This window comes from Phaeodactylum tricornutum, chromosome 13 (genome assembly GCF_000150955.2).
Source record: "Phaeodactylum tricornutum CCAP 1055/1 chromosome 13, whole genome shotgun sequence".
In the NCBI taxonomy this organism is placed as follows: domain Eukaryota; phylum Bacillariophyta; class Bacillariophyceae; order Surirellales; family Neidiaceae; genus Phaeodactylum; species Phaeodactylum tricornutum.
The window spans coordinates 205,425-217,758 of NC_011681.1; the positions used below are offsets into that span (position 1 = coordinate 205,425).

Genomic DNA, 12,334 nt, shown 5'->3' on the forward strand with positions numbered 1-12,334 from the left:
ACATCGCTGTCCACAGCGAAGGCGCTTTTACTGCACGCGACAACATCGAGAAGACGCGAGCGAACGATAGTTAGCGGAGGGCGTACATTTTCGACAAAGAACTGTCGCAAAGATCACTTCACAGTGAAGAGAGAGAGCTCCGTTATTGTTATTTTGATTAAGCATGAGTTTTCGACCGGACACCAGCGCTCCTCCCATCCAGGACATGCCGCCGCCCGGTGGGTTCCCGGCGGTAAGATCAAGCAACATATCGCTCTGGTTGTTTTCCTGTCTGACTTTCAGCCCAAAATGTTCCGCGATTGCTGACTACTTCTCCTGTGTACTTTTCAGGTCGATCTTAAACGTACCGCTAGAGCACGTGGTCCATCTGGAGGAACAATCTGGGCCGTAGCTTCGTTGAGTATTGCTTACGGCATGTATCGCTTAGGACAGCAAAACCGGGAACGCGCGACAGAAATGTTTGAAGAACGAAAGAGCCGATACGCAGTGGCTCCCATTCTACAAGCTGAAGAAGACAAATGGTATGCAGAGCGTGAAGCGGATATCACTGCCAAGGAGGCAGAAATTATGAAGAACGTTAGCGGCTGGAAGGCAGGTGAAAGTGTCTACCACAGCACGAATCGCTGGGTGCCTCGTCCCGTAATGCCCTTGAACAAAAACCTGAAAAAGTAAACATCTTTCTTTTGCAAGTAGTCTAAAAAGTGTTTTACAGTTAACCCATAATGAGAATGAGCGTTCTTCACGTCGCCTAACATAAGATTAGTTGACAAATACTGTAGGCAGTCCCTCCAGCGTTCCGACTCCCTGCAATTTATAAGATAACCCTCACCCCACCAATGCAAGGGCAGTACTTTGTCAAACGAGCCAGAAGATGTAGTAGCAATCCCAAACGAAACAAGCGGTAAGACTCACAGGCAGCACCCCAAAGTAAATGACTCTGTCTAATGTAAGCCGATACAAGATCGATGGAGCACGACGATACTCATAGAGAAACTTCATTGACTGCGAGTGACGTTTTTCAACCGCCACTCCATTCTCTTCTTTTACGCCATTATTCGACAATTGGCATCGGCGACGTCTTCCTGAAAGGACCCTCTCACGCTCTACCTAAATCTTACTTGCATAATTCTGTGATACTGCCAGATGCTTTCACTTCCTGGGAAATTGTCGGTGTCATAAAGTCTTGTCCCGAAGATTTTGTGGTCCGTGAAATTGGCACAAAGGGAAGGACCATAGAGAACCTGACGGCTGATAAGGTTGAGAAAATTCGAATCGCCACAGTGTCAGATGGCGAGCAGCTTACCTACCCAGCAGTCAATTCTTCGGGACATGGGACAGTACTGGGACGTCCAGACAAGCCTCCCCCATCCTCAATGGAGACGACCCCACGCTCCTTTTCCAATCTGTCCACGACAAATGATGCTGTGAGAGGCGAGCCAGTTTCAGAGCAGAAAAAGAATAATCTTTCACCAGAAGAAGAAGCTCGCCGCCTTCTCGAAGAGGTACTCGATGTGAATCCCGAGGAGAATGTGAGGCAAGTCCACGAGACTATGACGGCAATATCGAGCTTACAGGTGGATGCATCTGCATGTATTGGCCGCATGGCAATGCTTTGCAACGATCCCAAGTCTTTTGAACTAGACAAGGCTCTTGAGACCGTAGGATGTCACAACTTGTCGTTGAGACTCCCATCTATAAAGAAACTTGATCCAGCAAAGCGCGGTGAAATGCATCGTGCACTTCGGACGGCTTTCGTGTTTCTGCGATCCGACTACGTCGGGGTGTCTTCTTCGTTACCCAGCGAATCAATATCTTTGACTGTTGACACGTATTTTTTTGGTGCAATACCATATCTTCTTCAGCCAGAAAGCGACCTCTTAGTTCTGTACAGTTTTTTCAGAAAAGGATGTGATCACTCGACGCTTGACATGTCCTGGCGTGGCAACAGTGGAAAGAAGAGAAAGGCTTCAAACGCTCGGATCAACGGATCCGTTCTTACAAGGGAAAATAGCGTCACGCTGCGTCTCCGTCCTGGTCTACAGAAGGAAGATCGAAGAAACCTTCACACTTTTGTCAGTGGTCAAACCAATAACCGTCTGGGATCTGATACTATCGCGTCCGTAGCACAAAATGATGCTTCAACAGGCCTCCCTGAAACATCAATGATTGCAGTGCACTGGACACCGAATGCCATAAGAAAAGCTTCGAAGAAGCGACTACGCGACACCTTGAGCATAGTGCCGATCGAGTCTCATCCACATTCTCTTTTTGTTCTAAAAAAGAGTCAGAAAGAGCATTTAGTGGCGATAAGGATGCTCGTCAAAGCCATAGGGTGTCGTCAGAGCGATATCGGGCTGGGTGGAATAAAGGACATGCAAGCCGTGACTTACCAGTTTTGCACTGTAAGTTCGACACCAATACAAAATATCATTAGGGCATCGCAGGCGTTGAAGTCTAGCGGTATTTCGATCGGTAGGGTGCACAAAGTAAACTGGACTTTGAACAAAGGAGATTTGGAAGGGAACCGCTTTGAGATTGTAATTCGGAATGCTCGCAGAGTCAAGGTGACTCAGAAAGGCATCTGTGTTTGCGAGGAATTTGTAAATTGCGAATTACGTCATCTGCAACAGATGGCCGATCGCATTCGGGAGCACGGCTTCTTGAACTTTTACGGAGAGCAGCGAGTGGGAATCGCTGGAGAATCCGGTCTCGTCGGCACCCGGGCATTCGATATCGGAAGAGCTATGTTGCAAGGAAATTTTGATCAAGCTGTAGATCTCATCTTGAGAGGTCGTTCGCTCGTACGGGGTATGCTTTCCGAAAGTTCCGAGGTGCAGCGTGTCCGGCAGGTATGGAAAGAAAGCAGCGGCGATCCAGACAAAGCCTGGAAGGTTTTACCTCGAAACGACATCATGCCGCGGGAAAGACTTTTGCTTCACGGTCTAAAGCGTTATGGAAAAGACAAGCCGTTAGAAGCGTTACGATGTGTACACCACAACGAGCGTATGTTTTGGATTAGCGCCTACCAATCCTACATCTGGAATTGTATGGCGACTGCCCGAATCAACCTCTACGGTTCCAAACCAGTAGAAGGCGACTTGTACTTAAAGAGATGCGATGTAGGGCAACCCCTCCTTTTCGACGGTAGAGAGAAAGGAGTCACTTTAATGGATGTTGTTCTTCCCCTACCAGGCTCAAATGTTGAGTACCCTAGCAACGAAGTGGGTAAATTATACCGAGACATCCTGAAGAAAGACGAGATAGCTTTCAATTTCAAAGATGAGGCTGAAGCAACTGCAAAAGGCGCGTACCGTTATCTAGTTACTTCAGCGGCGAACTTGAGTGTTCAACCCTTAACCTCTGCCAGTGAATTGGAATCACTCGATTTTAAACTGACATTCGACCTGTCGAAGGGATCATATGCAACAATGCTGCTCCGAGAACTTATGATCACGACGTGCTCCCGCGAGTCTTAAAGGTAACAGCAAAAGTGTAAATCTTTATTTTAATTAGCAGTCATTTTGCGCGGTTTCTTTGAGTAAGTTTCCAGCCATGTCCCTTATCGTGTCTTTGATAGGACGCAATGTAACTCTCAGTTCCCTTCGTAGCCGGTCGATTGCGTCCACTTCTTTGCTTCCGATAGGGATTGCGCCACCGTCAAATTCTCCGTCAAAATGAACCTTTTCCGGATCAGACAGTCCGGTAGTTTGGCATACCTCTCGCAACCACGTCGCAATGTCTTGACTAGGAGCTCGCGTTTCCAAAGAAACGATGTACCGTTGGCCAGCAGCCTCCAGCTCGATGGCGGCGGCCACATGTGCTGCAGCGACGTCTCGTACATCAACAAAAAGACGGCTTTGCACTTGAGATTCCCCTCTCGCCCATTGACCAACCAAAGTGATAGAATATGAATTACTATTAATCGAATCCCGAGGAGGTCCAAAGACGAAAGAAGGACAAAGTGCCACCATTGGAATGTTGTGGTGTCGGCAGATCTCCCAGGCTTTGCGTTCCGATTCCGCTTTGGACCATTGATAACTGGCGCCCCAGTTGGCACCCAACAGGCTAATTGTGTTCCAGTCTTGTTCGGTATAATACTTTCCGTTTCGTGGCCTTTGTCCAGAGCCTCGAACGGCCGCCATAGACGAAGTCATGATGAGCCGGCAAGTCATGCCAGAATCTACCAAGGTACGCACCAAGTCTTCCGTTCCCTTTACATTGTCTAGTGCCGTTTGTTGGTGATCTTCGGTTGGACCGAACACGGAAGCCACGTGATAGACACACGTCTCGGCGTGATCTTGTTCCACCACCACAGATGCGAGTGCGTCCTTAAGACTTGCTCCACCATCCAACATATCGTAGGGAAGGACACGGACGGACACGGGCGATGCGATATCTTGCAAAAGTATGTTCCAGTACGCTTGCTCGGTCGCCACTCGATTTGGTCGTACCAAACACAAAACGTCTTGACAATGATGTACCTCGGATTGAATAAGCGATATTGAAGCGTTTTCGCAAATATGATGCACAATGGCTCGGCCTACGTATCCGCTGGCACCCGTCACGATGTGCACACGTTTCTTGCTCGCGGTTGGACTATTTGTTGGCCCAGAAAGCGACGACAATGCTACCGTTGTACCGAACGCCAAACTCCACAAGATAAGACTGAACATTCCGATGGAGCGGCAGTGCAAGGGATTCATGTGTGTAACGTCAAAAGTAGGTTTGTAGTGCAAGTTATTCCGTTTGCACTGACTGTAAGTATCTACCCCCGACGATCAAAGAACGGTGCAAAGTGTGAGCACCATGGTGTGGGATGCCAACGGGAACTTTTTTTTGTCTGACTGTGAATCCCCTAAAAACGTATGACTTAGGACATCTTGCTGATTAGCATACTGAAAATAATATAATAAGTGAGCTCTCGAGAGTCCACAACGTTACGGGATTCAGAATCTGACCACCGCTCTTTTTCCGTCAGGCACGAAAGTAACGCACTTTCTTTTTGACCGTAAAGGATCTCTGGCATCGGCGGCTTGCATTAATGTGTACTCAAAAGAAGCAGGAACTTCTAGTCCCAACACAATAGTTGATTAAAATACTTAATTCCACAAGAAGAATGAAGGACTTGGTAACCTTTTCGCTTTTTATCTTGCTCTTTTGCACTTGCTCCGACTCGCTCGCGGTCTACGGACGGTCCGCTGCGACGACTTCGCGCACAGCTCCCCCAATCGTTTACACGATTGCCGGATCAGATTCCGGCGGTGGCGCAGGAATTCAGGCGGACCTACACGCCATTCATTCCTTTGGGTGTCACGGATGTTCCGCTATCACCTGCTTGACTGCGCAAAACTCGGTGGGCGTCATTGGTGTGCACGCCCCTCCACCGGATTTTCTCCGAGCCCAGCTGGAAACTTTGTTGGAAGACTTGCCACCGCAGGCTATCAAAATCGGAATGCTCGGAACGAAAGAGCTTGCAATCGAAGTGGGAGCCTTTCTGAAGAAGTTGAAGGCTTTAGATCGGAAAGTTTGGGTTGTTTTAGATCCGGTCATGATCACGACGTCGGGACACCGGTTAATTGAAGAAGACGCACAGGAGGCCATGGTCAAGCACGTTTTCCCGCATATTGACGTTTTGACGCCAAACAAGTTTGAGGCTGAAGCTTTGTTGAATCGCACCCTTGAGACAATCAGCGATGTAGAAGAGGGCGCAAAGGACTTGATTGCACTCGGGGCCCCATCCGTTTTGATCAAAGGAGGCCACACGCTGTACGAAGGGGGCAAAGCAAGCAACCACATAGCCTACGCCCAAGATTACTTTTTATCGTCTGTGCAAAGAAATACCGGTGAGCCACGATTGTGCGATGGGGACCTTGGCGTCTGGTTGCGATCGCCACGTTACGAGACAGAGCACACGCACGGGACCGGTTGTACCCTGTCGGCATCCTTGGCGGCTTCTTTGGCGCTGGGGGAACAAGAACGCCAAAAACCGGACGGAAAGCGACGAGGAGCAACTAGTGCCATAGATACAGTGGATGCATGCTGCTTAGCCAAGGCATACGTCACGGCCGGTATTTTTCATGGAATTCAGCTGGGACAAGGTCCAGGTCCGGTTGCACAGACTGGGTTCCCGTCTTCCCACCAATACTTCCCCATGGTGGTTGCAGACGCAGCGGAAGATCATCAAAGATTTCCACGAATGAAAGCCTATGATGACAAGACTACCTATGATGATAATCGACCAACGCTTGGTCGGATATTGCCTGTTGTCAACGATGAGGTTTGGGTCCAGCGCCTGTGTCAAGATCCCGGTGTCCACGACATTCAACTTCGGGTTAAAGGTATTGACGACAACAAGAAAATCTTGGAAATTATTAAGAAGTGCCAGAAGCTATGCCAGGCATCGGGCAAGCGCCTTTGGGTTAACGACTACTGGCAAGAGGCAATAGAATCGGGATGCTTTGGTGTCCATGTTGGCCAGGAAGATCTTTACACATGCATACGAGCAGGTGGTCTGCAACTTTTGCGAGAGAAAAGGATGGCGTTTGGAATTTCCACACACTCTTACGGTGAGCTTGCCACAGCATTGGGGGTCAAACCGTCCTACATCAGCCTTGGTCCCGTATTCGCAACAAGTAGCAAAACCGTTCAGTTTGACCCGCAGGGCTTGTCACTAGTACGGAAATGGAGAGAGCTTATACAAAAAGAGGTCCCGCTGGTTGTCATTGGCGGATTCTCAGATGCTGAACGAGCAAAGGCTGTGCGAGGATTGGGGGCCAATTGTGTGGCAGTCATTGGAGCCGTAACTCAGGCAAATGACACAGTTGAGGCTGTGTCACAGATGAACGAAGCCATGCGATGACGTTTGTATTGATACCGAGAAGATACATTCTATCAAAATACTCCGTGCTATTGGCTTTTTTCAATATATTTGAAGTGAGACCAATCAATGAACGGACCGATCGCCCGCTGGCAAATAGCGAAAAAATGTCATCTACAGTTGCGTCGAAGGCGATTCGCGATTGGCAACCATAATCTACAGGTGCCATTGAGCCAAAGACTGAGTCTATAGACCGCAAAGGGCTACAGAAGAAGAAGAATCTGTGATCCAGCAATTAAATCAGGGATCAGCCGGTGCATCGTTTACATGTATCTATTGTAAGAGAACCTCCATCCGTTTACGCCGCTCCCCCTTTCGTATTTATGGGATTTGTCGTAGATATCTTTTTTCGCAAAGGTACAATATTGGCGGGCCTTAGGATCAGAGAGCATCACATCGAGTGGACTATCATATCAACGCACGGTAGAAATAGGAACGTTGAGGCACCCGGAAACATGAACGTTTCACGCTATATGTGCCTCGTGTCAAGAAACAATTATTCCATCATTCACAGTCAGTCAGTCGTGCTGACGTTTATTCCCCTTGGTAACATCGACTCACAGTCAGCTCATAACTGTTGTAGAACAAGGCCCGAAACTCTTGGTCCTCCACTCGACTAGGTAGTTTATCATCAATCTGGATATTCATACCCTTTACATTCGTTTCAATGAAGTCCAGCAATCTTAGCCCATGTTTGCTTGCTGGTGTTGCCTTCACGATTCACACGACGTCCGCCTTTCTGCTGGGAAACACCAGAACTTCGTTAGTCACTCGTAATCAGCAGTATGCCTTCTTCTGTGTCCATCCTCCATTAATCCGCTCAACTCTGCTTGAAGCGGCTGCCTCGGAAGACGAAAACGTGGATACGGTAGCAAAAGTAGGGGAAGAAACGATGTCGGTGTCAGAAAAAATCGAGTTTGACTCGGAAGAAGAGAAGAACGAAGCGGTGGGCAATTTGATAGCTGATGACGAATGGAACGGTCTCAGTATGGAACTTTCGGAAATTGTGAGGGTAGCCGTGGTAGAAGACTTAAAAAAGAATGCGCGTCAGTTTCTTGGGAAGGACGAGTACAAGGTCGGAGATATCAGTAAAGAGATTGACGTACGCGTTAAAAGTGAAGTCGCCAATCTTCGCGGAAAAGAAAACTATGAACTTGGAGATTTTGTGCTTGCCATGGATGAGCTAAGCAAAACGTACACGGAAGAGCTGACGGGTAAGCCGTACGAGGCTGGTGATTTGTCGATCGAGCTGGATAAGCGTGTCAAGTCAAGAGTAGCCGAGTTTTGTGGCAAGGATGAGTACGAGTTTGGGGACTTATCCCGGGAAGTCAGCAGTCGGGTGCAGTCACGTGTAGAACAATTTACTGGCAAGCCTTATGAGTTTGGTGACGTCTCGCGTGAAGTAAATGAGCGACGAAAGCAATGGGTGAAGGACTTTCTTGGTGATGAAGCTGCGGAAAACTATGAGTTTGGAGATGTCACAAAGAAATTTGTGACTCAGTTAACCGGAAAGGATGATTATCAATTTGGGGACCTTTCCAAAAAACTTGTTGGTGATCTGTTCGGAAAACGTAAAAAGAAGGGTGATTGAAGTTCGTTTCGCTTGAAAGATGGCGTTCCGAGCAATGGATCAACATGAATAGGATTAACTTAAGCAGAATTTCCGCACAGAACTTTAACTTTGGGAAACACGTTTGGATTACGAGTATGCACGGAGAATACCAATGGACAGAAAGTAGCTTCTCCGTGGGAGAGGAGAGGGGGTTCATGCGTGCTGTGATTGGATCATTGAAAACGATGAAATCTGGACTGACAGTGAAAAGAGAGGCAGTAGTAAGTGGGCAAATTACCCCTAGCCGGGAAGGCAGGATGAAGACTACGCAATGTAGAGCTGACTATGAGGCCCAACAAAAATCAAATTCAGAAGCAAGGAGCCCAATAGCAAGTGTACAGACGCTTGCTTTTTGGGGGGAAATGTACCACGATACATTGCATTCACATCAACCGAAGAGCTTCTTTTGAAGGTGCGAATGAGACGATTCCACATGCTGGGTCTTCGTGGGGCCTGCATTTCACATCATATGCCTCGCACGAAGTGTATCGCATTAATCATTTTCGGCATAAACTGATATGCCTAGAGTACGTGACATTCTCGATACACGATGTAACATAAAGTCGCATGGGACCATCAGTTTTAAGACACAGAGATTCCACAATTAGACTTGACATTTTGCTGTGTTTACAACGATGTCTATTTGGAGATCACCAGGTGTCTGTTCTCATCCGTTTGTCTGCGTCGTTATTTACATTGTTTGTCCGGCATTCCGTTGGCTGACTTGTTCCGCGTGTGCTCGCTCGCTTGAACGGCACAGTAGCACGGTAGCACGGCCGAGAGAGGCGCGATCCAACCGTCACACCGTGGAGAGAAGCGAAAAAGGCCCTTCGGCTAAAGAAACAGTCATTGCAGCTACAAAGGCAGCCCAGCACTCTACTTCCCGTGTTGACAATCTAGAAGCACTCGATAAAATTTTGGTTTTGTCGTCCTTCAGCAGCTTTGAATTTGCTTTCTCAGCCAAGAACTAATCTAGCCTCCCTAGCGGACGGATTGATTAATGTAAGGTGTCGAGTTACCATGGGAGACAATCTATCAGAATTTCCCGGCGTCAAAGACTTGCTGCAGCTATGGAGCAACGATAATGGAGACATGATGATGATGGACGGTATGCGGTCTCCAATAGTACGGCGACAAGACCGTGTCGATACTGCGTATGACGAAGAAGAGGACGACTATACACCCATTCCTATTGAACTGTGCTCGGTGGACGCGGAAAGCGTTGACGAAAGCTGCGACAATCGCTCCCGCGCTTCCCAGAAACGCCGTCGCGTGTCTGGTGCAACCGGTACTATCTCTTCACAAACTGGCTCGAACATCTACCGGGATGCGCTTACAGTTACGGCATCGGCAATGTTGTATCAGAATCGCAACAGCGAATTTATAGACGAATGCGATGTGATTCTAGGTGATCCACATACACCCACGATAGGGACAAACGTGTATCGCCAGATTCGTCAAGTTTACGCCAAAAGAAAGATCAAACAGTCGGACCTTGCTATCATTCGAGAGCAATTAACTCAAAAACTCAAGGAAATGATGAACTCGACGCCTACGCCTACACCGACCTTTTGGTACAGTATTAAGAACAAATCCAAGCTCAAAGAGGGCTCGCCTCACCGCTATCTCAAGTCGCACATTAAAAAAGGCGCCTTCGGAATCGCCACAGATCAAGCCGTTATCGAAGATGTCCGGAATGCTCCCAAACGTTCCCGCGTGCGGAAAAAGGACAGCACACCACTTTTTGGGCTGGAGGGTTCCTTATCGCACGTAGTGTCGCAAGCTAAGACGAAATGCGAAGAATGGGTCGGTGCGAACGCGGACAAGGAGCTATATGCCAAGTTTTTCAAGGAAGATCTGCAACGACTCATACCGTGGTGTGATTCGTATGTGCAGAAAAAGACCGACGCTGAGACAAATGCTCTGCATCAGCCTGATTTAAAGCAAACATTCTTACGTGAGGCTCGTGTACACGATATTCATGCAAAGCAGCTGGACGGAGCTTTGGTTTCCTTGGTCAACCAACTTGGTAATGATATGGTAGAGCGCTATCAGTTGGGACAGCAACAAAAAGTTTACGACGATCGTTTACGAGAGGTGGGATCTGTTGCGGCATCTGTCGCGAGTAGTCGGTCTGGCCTACCTCCTCGAAGTCGATTGTTACCTCACAATTGCAATGAGTCAAGCTCGACCGGCCCGACCATCATAAGTAGTGATATGGTGAGTGCGCCCGGAGCTAATAGCATGAGGACGCTGTCGACCGGGGCCCTCTCCAATGAAAGCGACACTCCACCGCACACATCGTACCACATGCCGTACGTGAGGCCCGAGGACCCATCGGGTGTTTTCACGCAATCTCTTTCTGTACGCTTTTCCAAAGCATTGAATGTTTCGCCAAAGCGCGTCAGGGATTGTGATCCAGCCAGCGTTCCTCTTGAACTACGATTACGGAACCCGAGTAGCATGGACGACCATTCAGTCTCTTCAGTGTCCAAAGAGTCCTCCGCAATTCGAAGCGGAAGTTGTGGCGCTTTCCGTCCTATCATACAGACGTTGCAACATCGACGAGAGAACGAGGCAGACGAAGCTGCAGCGAGAGAAACTGTGTTGGCCAATAGTGACGTTCTCCATGTTCGACCTGGTAGTCCCGCAGATTCAAGTTTAGCCAGCGAAGATTTGCTTGCTGATGACTCTTGGATTGTTCCAGTTCCTTATAACAATTCGGCTTGCAGTCGGGCAAAGCACATCGACACTGTGCGTACACTTGATCTAGACTCGGACAACAGTCTCGAAGGCGAGCCTACTGAAGATTTGGACTGGAATAAAGCGTTAGCGAATCATCTGAAGACTCTTGAAGATCGCGAAGCAAGATTGCGAAAGTATCATCCTGATACTGCCAAGTCTTATAATAATCTCGGTCATATTTATTCGAAGCTCGGAAATTGGAATGAAGCGCTTCATTATCATCGGATGGCGCTCGAAGTACGGGAGTCGGTTCTTGGCAAAGAGAATCTTGACACGGTAAGATCGTACAGTAGCATGGGATACGTATTTTTCAAAAAATGCGACTGGGACGAGGCCCTTTTGTATTACCGAATGGCGTTGGAGGTCCAACAGACTGTGCTGGGTAAAAGTCACGGGGATACTGCAAAATCGCACAAGAGCATAGCTGTGGTCTTGTCCAAAAAGGGCGCCTGGAACGAAGCATTGCGGCACCATCGGATGGCACTCGAGGCGCGAGAAGCTCGATTGTCGAGCAGATCACAAAATGATACTCCAGGTAGCTTTGGTCGGGTCCGAGCTTCGTGGCAAGGACGTGTGCGTAGTATGCCGTCTAGTATAGCGGAAGAATAGGTACACTGCGAGGAACGTATGTACTAGACAAAATGTGTTGTATTGTAACGCTTATAAGTAGCATATGGACTCCATTTTCAAGCTTTCATTGACAGTACACAAGCTTCTTCAAGCGGTATAGCAGCCAACCTGTGCAGCAAAGACGCCGAGAATTTGGAAGTTCGGAGTCCAGCTTGTACTTGCGCCCCCAATCCCTTGTAAAAATTAAGCGCGGCGATGTTCCAATCCAAAGCTTGCCAAACCGATTGCTCACAACCTAATGCTAGTGCTAAGGACGCAAGTGTGCGCATGAGAAGTTTACCACCGCCCTTTCCACGAAAATTTGGATCAATGTACAGATCTTCCAGGTATAGGAACCTTCCTTGGCAAAGGGTTTCGCCCAAGTAGCAAAACGCGTATCCACACGTCTGTGTCAGATTGTCGGCCTGCTCGTTTCGGCATGACAGCAAAAGACACTGAAAAAGTGCTGGATGTGCATCGAAACCATCCAG

The 12,334-nt window shown here is 48.3% G+C and overlaps 6 protein-coding genes across 6 annotated transcripts; 4 read left to right on the top strand and 2 right to left on the bottom strand.

Moving 5' to 3' along the window:
• The first annotated feature begins 97 nt into the window (after positions 1-97).
• Positions 98-741, top strand: PHATRDRAFT_28620 (predicted protein). Its single transcript, XM_002181471.1, has 2 exons — positions 98-232; positions 331-741. Exons 1-2 carry the CDS (start codon positions 164-166, stop codon positions 670-672), a joined length of 411 nt encoding a protein of 136 aa, XP_002181507.1. The 5' UTR covers positions 98-163; the 3' UTR covers positions 673-741.
• A 2,768-nt stretch (positions 742-3,509) lies between these two features.
• On the bottom strand, positions 3,510-4,703 carry PHATRDRAFT_37466 (predicted protein; the record flags this gene model as incomplete). Its single annotated transcript, XM_002181644.1, has 1 exon — positions 3,510-4,703. The coding sequence occupies one exon, from the start codon at positions 4,701-4,703 to the stop codon at positions 3,510-3,512; it is 1,194 nt and encodes a 397-aa protein (XP_002181680.1).
• A 413-nt stretch (positions 4,704-5,116) lies between these two features.
• Positions 5,117-6,859, top strand: PHATRDRAFT_47293 (predicted protein; the record flags this gene model as incomplete). Its single annotated transcript, XM_002181472.1, has 1 exon — positions 5,117-6,859. One exon carries the CDS (start codon positions 5,117-5,119, stop codon positions 6,857-6,859), a length of 1,743 nt encoding a protein of 580 aa, XP_002181508.1.
• A 685-nt stretch (positions 6,860-7,544) lies between these two features.
• PHATRDRAFT_37468 (predicted protein) lies at positions 7,545-8,468 on the top strand (the record flags this gene model as incomplete). The annotated part of the gene is made up of 1 exon (XM_002181473.1): positions 7,545-8,468. One exon carries the CDS (start codon positions 7,545-7,547, stop codon positions 8,466-8,468), a length of 924 nt encoding a protein of 307 aa, XP_002181509.1.
• Positions 8,469-9,358: 890 nt separating this feature from the next.
• On the top strand, positions 9,359-11,843 carry PHATRDRAFT_47294 (predicted protein; the record flags this gene model as incomplete). Its single annotated transcript, XM_002181474.1, has 1 exon — positions 9,359-11,843. Exon 1 carries the CDS (start codon positions 9,510-9,512, stop codon positions 11,841-11,843), a length of 2,334 nt encoding a protein of 777 aa, XP_002181510.1. The 5' UTR covers positions 9,359-9,509.
• A 122-nt stretch (positions 11,844-11,965) lies between these two features.
• PHATRDRAFT_7649 (predicted protein) lies at positions 11,966-12,253 on the bottom strand (the record flags this gene model as incomplete). The annotated part of the gene is made up of 1 exon (XM_002181645.1): positions 11,966-12,253. A coding segment is annotated over one exon (288 nt), but the record flags the coding sequence as incomplete, so codon positions are not given.
• Between the last annotated feature and the right edge of the window lie 81 nt (positions 12,254-12,334).

Excerpts from the sequence above, each read along its gene's own strand:
- PHATRDRAFT_28620 (XM_002181471.1), top strand. The coding sequence starts at position 164 with ATGAGTTTTCGACCGGACACCAGCGCTCCTCCCATCCAGGACATGCCG. Across the intron at positions 233-330 it reads CGCCCGGTGGGTTCCCGGCG|GTCGATCTTAAACGTACCGC; the intron begins GTAAGATCAAGC and ends TGTACTTTTCAG.